The sequence below is a fragment of the Emys orbicularis genome, chromosome 1, assembly GCF_028017835.1.
Source record: "Emys orbicularis isolate rEmyOrb1 chromosome 1, rEmyOrb1.hap1, whole genome shotgun sequence".
NCBI lineage: Eukaryota > Metazoa > Chordata > Testudines > Emydidae > Emys > Emys orbicularis.
This window is the reverse complement of record NC_088683.1, coordinates 370565847-370583185: the sequence shown is the minus strand read 5'-3', so window position 1 is coordinate 370583185 and position 17339 is coordinate 370565847. Positions and strand designations below refer to the sequence as shown.

At 44.8% G+C, this 17339-nt stretch overlaps 1 protein-coding gene across 1 annotated transcript; it reads left to right on the top strand.

Annotated features, from left to right (window-relative positions):
- The first annotated feature begins 11590 nt into the window (after nucleotides 1-11590).
- LOC135885306 (olfactory receptor 52R1-like) lies at nucleotides 11591-12535 on the top strand. The gene has a single exon (XM_065412984.1). The coding sequence runs from the start codon at nucleotides 11591-11593 to the stop codon at nucleotides 12533-12535; it is 945 nt and encodes a 314-aa protein (XP_065269056.1).
- Nucleotides 12536-17339: the final 4804 nt, after the last annotated feature.

Here is a 17339-nt window from a genome sequence, read left to right as displayed (position 1 = left end):
GACCTCCTGATTATCAAGACCGTACCGAGCCCTCCTTGCTTCTTCTGATGTTGTTGCTGCTTCTGCCTTTGCTGCTGCCTTGGGGACTGGTAAGAATCCCTCTGTGAAACTTTCTATACTTTTATTACTTTAGCTGCTGGCTCTGTTTCCCCAGCACACAGACTCAAGCTAAACCTTGGTCTGTGTCTTAAAACCTCTCTTAAACTCCTTGGTCTGTATCTGCAATCTGTTTCTCGCTTTGCAGCGCCTTTGCTGCTAGAAATAAGCCTGTGCCTTCCTGGACTGTATCCTGGGCTGCCAGCTTGCAGCCACCACTAGTTAAATCCCCCTACCCCCTTGGAGCTGTATCCTGGGCACACACCACTCTGCCCTCTGGAACTACCCCTAGTATAAGATGCACCCATTAGGTTAAATTTTGTCTTTTAGTCTAGATAAGTTGTAATTTCATTTTGCATAGCTGTAATTAAGTTAGGTTTAGAAAATTGCTTGCAATGTACCCTGTAAGTTAGGCTTAAAGAATTGTTGCATTGTGTTTTGTTACTTGCTAATTTGTGTAGTTTTGGTTAAGTTAAATCATAGATAAGATTTTGCTGTGTTTTGTATAATTGTCTCTCTGCTGTTTAAACTTACAGCCTGTCTGCTCTCTGTGTTTCCCTGAGTTTAAATCTCCCTCTGCCTTTGGCCTCTGCTCCACCACGTGCTCCTCTTCCCCCATTCTCACTTCTCTACCACTTTCCTTCCCTCTCTCTCCCTTTCTCTCTGCTGTTTAAACTTGCAGCCTGTCTGTTCTGTGTCTCCCTGAGTTTAAATCTCCCTCCACCACGTGCTCCTCTTCCCCCATCCCCCAACCTCACTTCTCTACCACTTTCTTTCCCTCTCTCTCTCTCTTTCTCTCTGCTGTTTAAACTTGCAGCCTGTATGCTCTCTCTCTTTCTAGCATAAAACCCCATTGGTTACCCCTTTTCTACCCCTTTTCTCTCTAACACACCTCACATTTTACATTTACACCACTGTGACACATTTTTTACCTAAAGTTGTTGGTTATTTAACACATTTTACCCATACTGTTAGTTGGTTATATGCTGCTGTGACACACTCTTTACATAGAAATTGTTAGCTACCTGTTACATTTATACTTCAGTGTTAATTGGTTACCAACTGTATTGTACCCCCCTGTATTGTACCCCACTATTGAAACACCCTATCCCATTTACTAAAAGAAACCCCTCCCCAATTGTCTACTTTAACAAACCCCATACCCCTCACTATTGAATTTTCCCTCTTTTTGCATTTTCTTAATAAAGTTTATTTTGCACCCCACCTGTGTGGTAATTGCTCCCCAAGATCCCATATACCTGCTGGCAGGGACAGATCTGTTTGCTATCACTTAACATCTATCCTTCTGTAGTTAATAAACATGTTTTATGTTTTATCTTAACCAGTGTGTTTTTGAGTGAAGTGTTAGGGAATCGTTAACAAAGGCTGGTGCATATCTTCCCCACATCGAGGGGGGAACAGATTGTTTAATGAGTGTTCACCATACAGATCCCTGTGCAAGGCAAGACAGTATAATTCTGGGTTTATACTTCAGTAGGGGTGCAAGCCTGGGGAGCTGCGAAATAGGCTAGAGACTCCAAAATCCTTTTACCTATAAAGGGTTAAGAAGCTCGGGTAACCTGGCTGACACCTGACCCAAAGGACCAATAAGGGGACAAGATACTTTCAAATCTTGGGGGGGGGGGAAAGGCTTTTGTTTTGTGCCCTTTGTTTAAGGGGTTGTTCGCTCTTGGGACTGAGAGGGACCAGACATCAATCCAGGTTCTCCCCATCTTTCTAAACAAGTCTCTCATATTTCAAACTTGTAAGTAAAAAGCCAGGCAAGGTGTCTTAGTTTTACTTTGTTTTCTCAACTTGTAAATGTACCTTTTACTAGAGTGTTTATCTTTGTTTGCTGTACAAACAGAGGGGGGTCCTCTGAGCTCTTTGAGTTTGATTACCCTGTAAAGTTATTTTCCATCCTGATTTTACAGAGATGATTTTTACCTTTTTCTTTAATTAAAAGCCTTCTTTTTAAGAACCTGATTTATTTTTCCTTGTTTTTAGATCCCAGGGAGTTGGGTCTGTATTCACCAGGAGTTGGTGAAAGGAAGGAGGGGGGAAGGGTCAATTTCTCCTTGTTTTAAGATCCAAGGAGTTTGGATCTGTATTCACCAGGGAATTGGTGAAAAGTTTCTCAAAGCTTCCCAGGGAAGGGAATGGTGGCAGCGGACCAGAACTAAGCTGGTAATTAAGCTTAGAAGTCCTCATGCAGGCCCCCACACTTGTACCCTAAAGTTCAAAGTGGGGATACAGCCTTGACAGGGCAAGATGGTACAACTGTGGGGACCTATGCAAGGGAACTGGCTGGAATCTCTCTATTCTGGTTCACAAGTGGCTGGTGAAAGTATTCATGCAACTGTAGCTGGGTGTGTCTTTGTCTGGGTTTTTGCAAGACCTAGGGAGGATTGTGGGTTCTCACAGCCTCACAATGTGAGAGGGGGCACAGATTGGCATGCACGAGGGTTTAGTGGTTGCGCCCCGGAGAAGTCTGCCACACCCACCAATGAACAAGTCCTTCTAGACCATTTCCCTCTTCTCATGCACTCAGTTACTGACTTAGAGACTGTGCTTATGGAGAGAAGTCAGGACTCTTCAGTTCTGTCTGTCATTCTCTCTGTGACCTTGGCCAAGTCACATGTCCCTTTGCCTCTGTTTACCTATATTGGGGATATGCTAAGAGTTTTGGGGATATGCTAAGAGTTTTGAAGATGCTTAAATGTCAGGTGCTGCACAGTATGATAACAGTTATTGATGAGAATAAGTGATCTCTGATCCCTTAACAAAAGCCCCGTGTAGCTGCAGAAAGTGTTAATGTCTCCCCTCAGTCATCTTTTCCATAACTGTCTATCTACTATCTCCCCATCCAACCTGGGCATTTACAGGATATCAGACCTTATGAAGACATACACATTATCCCTTGTTTTCTTACTAATCAACTATAATTGTTAAATATACACAAATACACAAGCAGCCAGTTCCTCTCTGACTCAGCACAGAGCCCAAGAGTTCTCATCTCCCTTTGGGAAGGTTCCTTATTTACTGTTTACACAGAAGTGCAGACATGGAAAGAAAGACATTGGCTAGAATATCTCCAGTCTCTGGCCTGTTTACAGTCAGATGCTACTTCTCCCTTAGAGGCTGAGCGAATTCCCCTGGGATTGCACAGAGCCATATTATAAACAGAGCAGATGCCCGTGTCTTCTCTTGTTGTCTGATGCTGCTGCAGATGCTGGGGTGAGAGAGGTGTGGGACACGGCTACCTGAGGGGGATTCCCAGGGAAGACACTTCCATCTCAGGATTCACAGGTACTGCATCTCTTGCTGAGGAGCTCACCAGCTCCACAAACCTAATGTAATGGCTGTGGGGTGGGATAAAGTGTAAGTCCGTGGTCCTTTATGCTCTGCACCCCCAGTAAACATCTCAAAGACCTTGATATGTGTGATGAGATTTCTCCAGTATCACAGGTCAAAATATCACCTTTTGCTGTGGCTCCCCAGCTGGCTGATGGCCTCTGGTCCAAGGTGGCTGCATTTCAGTGAAGGAGGGATCCTTCAGGAAGAAAGGTGTTAGTAGATGTATAACATAAGGTCAAATTCTGAGGCTGTGGCCCATAGTTTAGTAAAACCCCACTGAGGCAAAACTGCCCTTGGAGTAAGAACGGAGTAAAGACCTCAGGAGTCAGCTGTGTGTTAATGCACAAATACTGTTATCACCTCCTCTTGCATCTCAGGGCTCTGGCTGTGAATGGGGGAGGGGAGCTGTTAGCTGACTTTTATCTGCTCGAAAGGATGGAGGTGCTAGGGATCCTCACTGGAACAATGATAAGAATTTTTCAACATGGGCAAGATGTCTTCTCTGTTAGCTTCATTCTAGAAGTCAGCTGAAATGTTATCGCTGAAACTTAAAAAAAAAAAATCAGCCTGAAGCAGACACCCAGCATGGGAAACTTCAGTCCAAATGCTTAATGTTTGGCAAACTTATGAGCAACTGGGAATGAGGTTTCATAATTGAAGGTGTCAGACAGCTTTAACTAAAGTTGCTGCCACCAGCACCACCCACAATGGCAATCTATTTGTGAGTCCTATTCACTTAAGCTCTTTGTTCCAATAATGTCTGTAGCAAGGAGTTCCACAGGCCAAATATATATTATGTAAACAATTTTATTTGATCAATGTTATATCTTCAGACTTTCAATGTAATAGAGTGTTCCCTTATACACCAATGCTAGAAGTCTAAATAATAAAATGGGTGAACTAGAGTACTTCGTATTAAATGAGGATATTGATATAATAGGCATCACCGAGACTTGGTGGAATGAGGATAATCAATGGAATCTGGTAATACCATGGTGCAAAATATATCAAAAGGATAGAACAGGTCTTGTACGTGGGGAAGTGACATTATATGTGAAAGAAAGTCTAAAATAAATGAAGTAAAAATCATGAATGAATCAAACTGTACCATAGAATCTCTATGGATGGAAATTCCATGCTCTAATAATAACAATATAGCGGTAGGGATATATTACCGACCACCTGACCAGGATGGTGATAGTGACTGTGAAATGCTCAGGGAGATTTGAAAGGCTATTGAAATAAAAAGCTCAATCATAATGGGGGATTTTAATTATCCCCATATTGACTGGGTACATGTCACCTCAGGATGAGATGCAGTTGACACCTTAAATAACTGCTTCTTGGATCAGCTGGTCCTGGAACCCACCAGAGCAGAGGCAATTCTTTATTTAGTCCTAAGTGGAGCACAGGATCTGGTCCAAGAGGTGAATATAGCTAGACCACTTGGTGATAGTGACCATAATATAATTAAATTAAATATCCCTGTGGCAGGAAAAACAAAACAGCAGCCCAACACTGTAGCATTTAATTTCAGAAAGGGGAACTACAAAAAAATGAGGAGGTTAGTTAACAGAAATTAAAGGTTACAGTTCCAAAAGTGAAATCTCGGCATGGAAACTTTTTAAAGACACCATAATAGAGGCTCAACTTGAATGTATACCTCAAATTAAAAAAAAAAAAAAACAGTAAGAGAAGCAAAAAGGAGCCACCGTGGCTGAACAAAAAAGAGAAAGAAGCAGTGAGAGGCAAAAAGGCATCCTTTAAAACGTGGAAGTTAAATCCTATTGAGGAAAATAGAAAGGCGCATAAACACTGGCAAATGACATTTAAAAATACAATTAAGAAGGCCAAAAAAGAATTTGAGTAACAGTTAGCCAAGCACTCAAAAAGTAATAGCAGGAAGCCTGCTAAACAACCAGTGGGGCACTGGAAGATTGAGGTGCTAAAGGAGCACTCAATGACAAGAAGGCCATTGTGGGGAAACTAAATGAATTCTTTGCATTGGTCTTCATGGCTGAGGATGTGAGGGAGATTCCCAAACCTGAGCCGTTCTTTTCACGTGCCAGATCTGAGGAACTGTCCCAAATTGAGGTATCATTGGAGGAGGTTTTAGAACAAATTGATAAATTAAACAGCAATAAATCAGCAGGACCAGATGGTATTCACCCAAGAGTTCTGAAGGAACTCAAATGTGAACTTGCAGAACTATTAACTGTAGTCTGTAACCGATCATATAAATCAGATCTGTACCAGATGACTGGAGGATAGCTAATTTGACACCAATTTTTAAAAAGTGCTCCAGAGGTGATCCTGGCAATTACAGGCATGTAAGCCTGACTTCAGTAGTGGGCAAACTGGTTGAAACTATAATAAACTACAATATTGTCAGACATATAGATGAACATAATTTGTTGAGGAAGAGTCAACGTGGTATTAGTAAAGGGAAATCATGCCTCACCAATATAGTAGAACTCTTTGAGGGGGCCAACAAGCATGTGGAAAAAGGGGATCCATTGTATATAGTTTACTTAGATTGTCAGAAAGCCTTTCACAAGTTCCCTCACCAAATACTCTTAAGCAAAGTAAGCTGTCATGGGATAAGATGGAAGGTTCTCTCAAGGATTGGTAGCTGGTTAAAAGATAGGAAACAGAATGGAGAGAGGTAAATAGTGGTGTCCCCCAGGGATCTCTTCTGGGACAAATCCTATTCAACATATTCACAAATGATCAGGAAAAAGGGGTAAAAAGTGAGGTGCCAAAATTTGCAGACGATACAAAATTACTAAAGATTGTTAAGACCCAGGCAGAATTCAAAGAGATTCTAAAGGATCTCTCAAAACTGGGTGACTGGTGAACAAAATGGGAGATGAAATTTAATGTTGATAAATGCAAAGTAATGCACAGTGGAAAGCATAATCCCAACTCTACATATAAAACAATGGGGTCTAAATTAGCTGTTACCACTCAAGAAAGAGAGCTCAGAGTCATTCTGGATAGTTCTCTGAAAACATCCACTCAATGTGTAGCAGCAGTCAAAAAAGCAAACAGAATGCTGGGAATAATTAAGAAAGGGATAAATACACCTGTACCCCGATATAATGCTGTCCTCGGGAGCCAAAAAATCTTACTGCATTATAGGTGAAACCGCGTTATATCAAACTTGCTTTGATCTGCGGGAGTGCGCCCCCCCCCCGAGAACTGCTTTACCGCGTTATATTCGAATTCATGTTATATCAGGTCACGTTATATCAGAGTAGAGGTGTAATAGGAGAGAAAATATCATATTGTCTCTATATAAATCCATGGTATGTCCACATCTTGAATACTGTGTGCAGATGTGGTCACCTCATCTCAAAAAAGATATTTTGGAATTGGAAAAGGTTCAGAAAAGGGTAACAAAAATTATTAGGGGTATGGAACTGTTTCCATATGAGAAGAGATTAGTAAGAGTTGGACTTTTCAGCTTATAAATGAGATGGCTAGGGTCTATATAATCATGACTGGTGTAGAGAAAGTAGATCATAGAATATCAGGGTTGGAACGGACCTCAAGAGGTCATCTAGTCCAACCCCCTGCTCAGAGCAGGATCAATCCCCAGTCAGATTTTTGCCCCAGATCCCTAAATAGTCCCCTCAAGGATCAAACTCACAACCCTGGGTTTAGTAGAACAATGCTCAAACCACTCCTTCTCATAAAACAAGAACTAGGGGTCACCAAATGAAATTAATAGGCAGCAGGTTTAAAAATAATAAAAGAAAGTATTTCTTCACACAACACACATTCAACCTTTGGAACTCCTTGCCAGAGGATATTGTGAAGTACAAGACCATAACAGGGTTCAAAAAGTACTAGATAAGTTCATCCATCAATGCTTATTAGCCTGGATGGACAGGGATGGTGTCCCTAGCCTCTGTTTGCCAGAGGGTTGGAATGGGCAACAGGGGATAGATCACTTGATGATTCCCTGTTCTGTTCATTCCCTCTGGGGAACCTGGCACTGGCCACTGTCGGAAGGCAGGATACTGGGCTAGATGGACCTTTGGTCTGACACAGTATGGCCATTCTTATGTCCTTATGTTCTCTTATTCATGTGTTGTGAGAAAGATTAAATATAAATGCCTGATCTACATTCCTTATTGAAGGATTCATAGGGTTTAAAGTCAGAAGGGACCATTGGATCATCCAGTCTGACTTCCTGTATAACACAGGCCTTTGAATTTCACCAGTTTACCCTTGTATTAAACCCCTTAACTTGTATTTGACTAAGGCCTGGTCTAAACTAGGTTTTTACATCACAGAATCATAGAGCCGCAGAGTGAGAAGGGACCTCAAGGGTCAGCTAGTCTAATTCCCTGCCAAGATGTAGGATTTGTTCTGTCTAACCATCCTATATAAATGGCTACTCAGCCTCCTTTGGAAAACCTCAAGTGAAAGAGCTTTCATTATTTTCCGAGGCACTTCTTCCATTGTCCTGCTCTGCTTAAAGTTAGGAATTTTGACCTGCGAGTTAATCTAAATCTGCTCTGCTGTAGTTTGAGCCCATAGCATCTTCTCATGTGCTCTGTATTTCAAGAGTGTTATCCTGTCCCCTCTTAATCTCCTTTTTCCCAAACTAAACATAACCAGTTCCTTTGGCCTTTGCTGGTATGACTTGCATTCCATCCATTTGAGCATCTTTCTCACTCTCCTCTGAAACCTCTCCAGTTTCTCTACATCTTCCTATATAGGAGTGAACAAAATTGGACACCGTATTCCTTCTGAGGCCTAACCAGCACTATCACACTCCCATGACTTGCTCTCTCTGCCTCTGCTAATACAACAAACATTGCATTTGCCTTTTTTTTTTGCAACAGAAAATACATCCACACCGCTGAGAGATGTAGCTATATCCTAACCCTGGAGTAGACAGCATCAACCTGGCTACCACCTCTAGGAGAGGTGGATTACCTACACTGATGGGAGAACCCCTGTCATCGGTGCTGTCTACACTGAAGTGTTATGGCAAGGCTGCTGTAGCTGTTTAAGTGGTTCTGGAGACTTGGGTAGTTGGAGAATTTACCACTTCCCTTTGCAGTTTGTTCCAGATATTAATCATTCTTAGTGTTAAACATTTGGCCCTCATTTCCAGCTGGAATTTCTCTGTCTTCAGATTCCAGCTATTAGACCTTGCTCTGCCTTTCTCTGCTAGATTACATAGGCCGTTATTATTATTTAAAATAAATAAATGAAGCTCTTTCTCACTCTCCAGCATTTTCTCCAGCCTTGAATCATGTTGTGGCTCTTTTCTACACTCTCTCCAATTTTTCAACATCCCTTTTGAAATGTGGACCTTGGAACTGCACAATGTTTTTCACCAATGCCATGTAGCAATTTGCTTTCAGATCACTGATGAAAATATTGAATAGCTTCGGGCCTACAACTAATCCCTGCAGAACACCAATTTGAACACCTCCATTCGCTGGCAATAGCCTGTTGACATTTGCTTTCTGAGATCTGTCAGTTATCCAGTTTTTGTCCATCTAAAGTATGCTTTACTGATATTGTAGAGTGTTCATTTTTATCTGAATATTTTCTCCATGAAATGAAATGCCTCAGATACCCTTGATCAACTAAACGAATACTCCCATTAAAGAATGAAATTGGGTTTGTTTGACAAGACCTGTTTATCATAACCCATGTTGTTGTTTGACAATTATATTCTTAGACTTTTTTGTAATGAATCACATACCAGCTTCTCCAATGTTTCCTAACCTTGTGAAAATTTGTTAAACTTTTCCTTTATTTTTTAATAGTTTACTTTTAACACAGAACTGTCGGTAATTTGCTTTGTTGTTTTGCTCTGCTGCTGCCTGACTGAGTACTTCTGGTTTCAAATGAGATGTGTGGCTGATCTGTCATTTAGTAACTGCCTGATTGCGTACATCTTGTTCTGAATCAGATGTGTGGTTGATTGATCAGTTTCTAACTCTGGTGTTTGTAACTCTAAGGTTCTACTGTAGATACTGTTTAATCCCCTCCTTGACAGTAATGGACTGGAAAGGTTTTCATCAGCTCATGTGATATACTGCTTCTTTCCAAATGCAGAACAAAAGTCTTTCTTGAAAACATCAATTTTTTCTATAATATTAACAAGTTTCCTTTCTACATCTAGAAATGGGCGTAAACCTTTTCTAGGAATTCCTTTGTTCTTAAGATACTTAATAACCACCTTTTCTCTATCCTTAGCCCTGCCAAGCATGGACTTTTCCCTGATGTCTTTAATGTCCTTTTTCAATTTTCATAACTTCTAAATTATACTGCTGACTTTATATTTTTCCTTTTTCTCATTTGTTGTATATTTCTGTTTTCCTGGCTAATGGCTGCCTTCACTTTCCACTGAACTGGGTTTTTCTCCTAAGTTCTCTGCTTTCTTGATGGTGGAATTGTGATTTTTTCTGTATCTAATAATCTTTTCTTAAAGAACCTTTAATATTCATTCCCATTTTTTATGTCTAAATTTTTCCTTCCAATCAGTTTTGCTGTTACTTTGCCTCAGCTTTGGGGAATTAGCCTTTTTAAAGCACTAAATACTGTGACAGACCCAGACCAGTGGGGTACAGGAGTCTGGTAGAGGGCAAATATACTGGTCACTGGATGAGTAGTTTTCTGTTCCCTGAGTGACCAGAGCAGGGGCTGCACTAGAGTAAGCAGGAACCTGCTAGAACCAGTTAAGGCAGGCAGGCTAATTAGGACACCTGGAGCCAATTAAGAAGAAGCTGCTAGAATCAATTAAGGCAGGCTAATCAGGGCACCTGGGTTTTAAAAAGGAGCTCACTTCAGTTTGTGGTGGGAGTGTGAGGAGCTGGGAGCAAGAGGCGCAAGGAGCTGAGAGTGAGAGGGTGTGCTGCTGGAGGACTGAGGAGCACAAGCGTTATCAGACACCAGGAGGAAGGTCCTGTGGTGAGAATAAGGAAGGTGTTTGGAGGAGGCCATGGGGAAGTAGCCCAGGGAGTTGTAGCTGTCATGCAGCTGTTACAGGAGGCACTATAATAGACAGCTGCAGTCCACAGGGCCCTGGGCTGGAACCCGGAGTAGAGGGCGGGCCTGGGTTCCCCCCAAACCTCCCAATTGACCTGGACTGTGGGTTCTTCCCAGAGGGGAAGGACTCTGGGCTGTTCCCCAACCCACATGGTGAATCTCTGAGGCAAGAAAATCCACCAATAAGCGCAGGACCCACCAAGATAGAGGAGGAACTTTGTCACAATACTTATAATTACTACTGGTTGGGAATTGTTCTTTGTTTGTCAATTTGAATGTAATCAGTTCATTCTTCATTTTGCTCTCCTCTATCATATGCCCCCTTCTTTGTCTCTTCTCTAAACTCAACAGTCCCACACTTTTCATTCTGTCCGCATATGGCAGCTTCCCCCATTCTCATAGCCTGTCTTTGAAACCCCCTTTCTATCCACTATATCTTTTATAGGGACTGGGTGACCAAAACTGAGCACATGTCCACAGCAGGTTATTCTGTATCCCATTCCTTAAGCATCCAATCTTTGTCTTTGTCTGGCCACTATTGAGACTGAGGAGGTGTTCCCATTGAGCTGCTATCAATATTTTCCCTGAGATGTGTTCTAGTTGGGATGTTTCTACCTGGCACATGTCTTAGCAAAAGTTCAGATTTTTTCCACTTTGAGATTTTGAGCAAGCAGATGAATGGGGAACTCCCTATAGCATGGATTCACTAGCTTGGCTTTCACTGAATTAAGGAACAATGACGGAAAACCAGTATCCACACACATATTTCCTCCTGGTGCCTATTAAGGTTTACCACACCATGACGTATAGGAATTATTGACCCTTGGAGCAGCATCAAGTACGGAATGACATTATAGGGTTAGTTATTCAGAATTCATTTATCTGAATAAAGAAAATGTCATTTTCCAGTGTGTGAAGAGTGACCAATTTGATTAACCCATGAGAACAGCCTCCGGTAGTACATGTATAGTCTCATAAGGGCATTGTCTCTCCATACAGGCATTTGTACCCTGACCAGCACCCTATACTCTGGGCACATACGGGAAGTCAAGAGAATTTACAGTACACACAGGCGACACCGTTTTCCCTCAAAATTGGACACCTTCCCTCCTACTCCATGTCAGATTTCAACACAACTGACTTCAACAACCCCTCTACCTTCATCTTGCTGGGCATTCCAGGCCTGGAGGCAGCCCATGTCTGGATCTCCATCCCCTTCTGTGTCATGTACACCATCGCCCTCATGGGAAACTTCACCATCCTGTTCATAGTGAAGACAGAGCCGGGGCTCCATGAGCCCATGTACTATTTCCTCTGCATGCTGGCCATCACCGACCTGGTTCTGTCTACATCCACCGTGCCTAAAATGCTGAGCATCTTCTGGTTGAAATCCAGGGAGATCTATTTTAGTTTGTGCCTCACCCAGCTCTACTTCATTCACTGCTTCATAGCGATGGAGTCTGGAATCTTCGTAGCCATGGCTTTGGATCGCTATGTGGCCATCTGCGATCCCCTGAGACATTCCACCACTCTGACAAATGGCTTTGTGGCCAAGATTGGCCTGGCTGTGGTGCTGCGCGGCAGCATTCTTGCACTGCCCTACCCTTTCCTGGCGAGGCAGTGGCCATATTGCAGAACCAACATCATCTCCCACACGTACTGCGAACACATAGCCGTGGTGAAGCTGGCCTGCGCCGACATATGCATCAGTAGTTACTACGGCCTGCTAGTGGCATTCTTGGTGACTGGTGTGGATGTGTTTTTTATCGCAGTGTCCTATACACAGATACTAAGGGCCATCTTCAGCCTCCCCACAAAGGATGCCCGGCTCAAGACTTTTGGGACCTGCAGCTCCCACCTCTGTGTCATTTTAGCATTTTATATCCCAGCTCTCTTCTCCTTTCTCACGCACCGGTTTGGCCACAATGTGCCCCCGCATTTCCACATTGTCATTGCCAACATGTACATTCTACTGCCCTCCATGCTAAACCCCATCATCTACGGGGTGAGGACCAAACAGATCCGGGACAGGCTGCTCTGGCACGTTACTCATATGAAATAAAGTTTTCTTCTGGTGCTCTGGTTCTCAGACCAATCTCCATGGACAGGGCTGGCTCCAGGGTTTTAGCCACCCCAAGCAGCCAAAAAAAAAAAAAAAAAGCTGCAATCGCGATCTGCGGTGGCAATTCGGCGGGAGGTCCTTCACTCCGAGCGGGAGTGAGGGACCATTTGCCGAATTGCCACCGAATAGCTGGATGTGCCGCCCCTCTCCGGAGTGGCCTCCCCAAGCACCTGCTTGCCAAGCTGGTGCCTGGAGCCAGCCCTCTCCATGGAGATCTGTCTGGTGACATAGTGCTGTGCTCTCTTCCCTGAATCACTGACTAGAGACATTAAATCCTTTTTTTCACCTCACAGTGCTGTATCATCCTGACAATCTGGGAAATCCATCTATGTACAACTCACAGGGTTACCACACTTCTTATTGTTGGTAACTGGACACCTGAGGCCCCACACTCTGCACCCCCCACATCCTCCATGGACCTGCCCCTGTCACTCACTCCTCACTATTCCTATTACTCGCTGGATCATCTCCACTCCCCCTCCCAATCCCAGCAGCATCCTATATGTTCTGGGGCTGGAACCGGAGTTTCAGTAGCCTGAGAAGGACCCTGTCTGCTAGTAGGAGGCAGACCCAATTGAGTAGGGGCTGATATGGGTTTATGACAGGGTGTCTCCACCCCACTCTGCTGTAACTGGACCTAGCCAGATACCCTTTTCAACTGGACATTTTAGCTCAAAACTGGGGGGGGGGGAGAGAAGGTTAGTGGTGTGGGACCCTAGCATCCTGGGGTGGAAGTGATGGGAGTCGGGGGTGGAGGGCTTAGAATGGATATTAGCATGGGGCTGACGGGGGAGGGGAATCTGGGAATTGATATTTGCATGCGGGTGATGAGGGACGGGACCTGTCTTGGAATAGATATTAGTGTGGGGTTGACGGCGGGGTGTGTGTCTGGGAATGCATATTAGTGGAGGAGTGACGGGGTGCAAGTGGTAGGTGAATGGATAATAGTGTGGGACTGATGGGGGAGGATCTGGGACTGTCTAGTGACATAGAGGACACACTTCTCTCTCCCCTAGCTCCTGGGGAGATGCATGGAAGAAACCCTTTTATCCCAACTTGAGAAAAGCTTATTAATCACTTCACAGCATTTCTTATGATTTTCTTTTATGGGGGCTTTGTAGCCTGTTCAGTTAAAACTGACACAGCCCCTTTATATTGTTTTGCCTCCATTTTATACTTCTTTTTTTCCTGCATTTGTGCATTCATATCACATTCCAATTCCTGAGAAGTCTGGGTTAAAGCAACCATATGCTGGGCATTGGTTATATTTTGCATCAGAGCAGTTTGCAAGTCTCTTTTCATCCCCTCATTCTGCAATCTCAACTTTTCCAACTCCTGTTGCAAATTTTCCTTCTCATATTTCCAGATCTCATGCTCCTCTGCTAACTTATTCACAGTCTGATACATAATCCAAACAGCAGCATTTGCCATTTGTTCCTTGTTAGGAGTGGGAGTGCTACAAGTCTGATATTTTAATAACGTTGCATTCAAACACCCTTCCCTGAACACAATTGGAACTGTGTTTGGCAGCCAGGGATCAGAGCCAAGATCTTCACATGTCTATCTCAGTAAACACCCATCAATGATAACTGGGGGTTTCAGGGCATCCCCTTCATTCCGCGTACAATAATCCTCAGTGTCTGCATTCGCAAACCCTGAGCTATAAATAATATAAGTCAAAACTGATTCAGAACAATATTTAAATTAGTTGGTCAACACCAGTGATCTAGGATACCAAGCTTTTACTGGGCAACAAGTCCAGAAAGAGTATTCATTCAGTTTAAAAACCTATTTACTTAGACATGACAGTAAACCATCCTCTGCTATGAAATATTAACACCAGGGGGTGATACTACTCCTGAAATGGATCTTTAATGGCTCCCAGTGGAGAGGATTACTGTCCTACCAGTGAAAAAGTCCACAAGAATCTGCAATACACAGCATTTTACTGAGAAGGAATTACACAAGCCGTAATGGGTTATATCAAGCACATAACTACTAAGTTAGACAAAGCTATACATTTAGAGCTATACATTTCCCTAAATGAGCTTCTTTTTCACAGAGATACACAAGTAGTTCCTGTGCTTCCCCCACGCAGTGCTGCTTGGCAAACAGAGAAGGTGGTTACTAATTTTATATATGGCTTCTTTTCTCTTCATCTGTTCTTCTCAGCCCTCTGTTCTGTCTCAGATTCACCCGAAGCAAGGCTTTGTCTGTGTTGAGATTCCTTTGGTTCACAGTCCTACTCGACCATGGAATCATGTTTAGCAGCATTGCAAACTTCTTCAAGTGTCAAAGTTAAGGAATCCCAACCAACCAGTAATTTAATTTTCTTGATACTTATACTCTTTTTCCTCAAAGGAGTCACATGTCTTAAAAGCATGCCCAGTGGGTGTCTGGTTACTAATTTTTACCTAATTATTATTTTAGAAGGGTCTAGAGGGCATCTGAATGTAAACAGATGAAGAGATGCCTGTGCTGAGGCAGAGAGGAATTGGCTGTGTGACGTTGCATTCCATATGCTTTATGGAAATATGCTTATGAATATGAATATGACATAACTGGAATATTCTTTATGTGAAATGCCTCTTGTAATGTCACATTGGAAAACTTATAATATACTGAATATGTTCATCCTATTTGTATTGTGACAGACTCAGGCCAGAAGGATACAAGAGAGGAGTCCTGTTGAGCATCGGGATGTGGGCGAGCGCTAGCTCACCCATTGCTAAAAGCCCCTCCTCCAGCCTAGGGCGGGACTATTAAACCCAGAACCCAACTGAGTTCTGGAGACAACAAATGCAATAACGGGAACAGGAGGTTAAATGGCCAAAACTAGGGAACCAGAAGAGGACACCGAACAGAGAACCCCGGACAGAGCCCATTGCTGCTCCAAGACATCAAGAGAGCTAGGGGACGCTGCCCAGAGGAACTCTGCCCGGCTACGTGAACAGATAAAGGAATGAAAAACAGGATCTAAAGAACCAAGGAAGGCGGAGCACCTGCTGGAAGAAATGCACTCGTTCCGGGCCAGATGTCGGGGCATAGATGTTGACAAAATGCAACGTCAGCCCGTCCACCCGAGCCCGGTGGTGCAACAGGTGACCCGGCATGACCTCGGTAATCCCCAGCAGCTTGGGCTGTAGGTGCGGGGAGAACAGGGTCGCCACCCCGGACTGATGAGCCGAGAGGTGGCTAAAGTAGATCCTGTCCTCCGACTGCAGCCGCCAGCTAGCTTTGGTGGGTGGGTCCGTGTGGGTCTCCTGCAGGAAAATAACTGATTACCCTCCTTCCCGAAGGAGGGCTGGGGATGATCCTCGCGGTCAGGGATGCTAGTGGCTCCCCTAGAAAATTGTGAGCAACCCCAAAAGCCATCAGGGCATCATGGAAGCCGCAGGTCCACTGGTAAGCCGCAGCATCTCGCTTCCTGGTCCCTTTGCCCTCCCCCAAAATGGCCCTCACTGCCTGGAGAACAAGACGGAAATTGCCCGAGTGCTGAAGAATGAGATGCACTCTGTTCAAGGAGCCACAGGTGTCCTCCAAGAAACAGTGTAGCTCGGTCCTCTGTGCAGCGGAGGCCAGGGTTCCAGACCCCAGAGCGTCTCCTGATTGGGTCCCCCTACCAGCCCCATGGCCTATCGAGACGGGCAAACAGGTATCAGATCCCCACCATGGCACCCGTCCCACCAGCACCGTGCCACCCGACTCAGCACTTGGCACTAGGGACAGTGGCGGAGGGAGAACTGCAGCCCCAGATGGGCCAGGAGAGGGAAAAAACAAAAACCGTCTCCCGGGGGACCTCATAAAAGGAGAATGAGGCAACCCCAGGGGTGGCAGCAACTGGAGGAGGGAAGGAGAAAAGGTTAAGGACAGTAGCAGGGGGTGGAACGGGGTCAGGAACAGGGGCAGGACACAGACCTAGGACAGGAACAGGATCAGGGCAGAGGACAGGGACAAAATCTGGGTCCCAAGTGGCAAAGTCACCAGGACACAGTGCCTCTCAACCCGGCATGGTGGTCAAAGGGGCAGCAAGGGATGGTGCACCCACAGCGCTAGGCTCAGGTGCCCCACTAAACGAGGCAGGCACCCATGATTACACCACTGGGGGGGGGGCTGCCACCCTGCCTCATAGGGAAGGGCTCCCATGGGCTCAGAGCCCAGCCACTTGGGGTTAGCCATTGCCTCACTGGGCATGGTGGCGGCAGCTGGATTGCCAATCACGGCCGGGCATGGTCAGGTCCTGGGGTGTTGCAGAGGCCAAAACATGGGTAACCACCTGAGATGGGGGAAAAGGGTGAGGAGGGGGCCACGGATTACAAGCACCCTGACCGGGGCCCTCTAACAGGGGGGCATCCACCCCCTCGGTGGTTGAAGTCAAGCCCAGGGCCTTGATCTCATCAAAAATAGAGGCAAAGTCCCCACCTGCCTTTACTGGGTCCCCCTCAACAGCAGCCGGGGTAGTAGCCACTTTGGCACCTACAGGGGGCACAGATGGCAAAGCAGCGGGGGGGGGACAGGGGGCACAGATGGCAAAGCAGCGGGGGGGGGGACACCTTCTGTAACCCCCTAAGGGAGGAACTCCATGAGAGAGGTGGTACTACCCGCCTCTGCAGGTTCAGCGACCTCGGCCAACTCCAATCGGTGAACATGAGCAGGGGCGGCAGCAGAAAACCCAGCACCAGCAACCCCCTTCACAGTTTTAGAGGGGGTCCCTTCCCCCTTGCCAACAAGGGGGGGTGATGTG

Coding starts and splice junctions, on each gene's coding strand:
- LOC135885306 (XM_065412984.1), top strand. CDS start 11,591: ATGTCAGATTTCAACACAACTGACTTCAACAACCCCTCTACCTTCATC.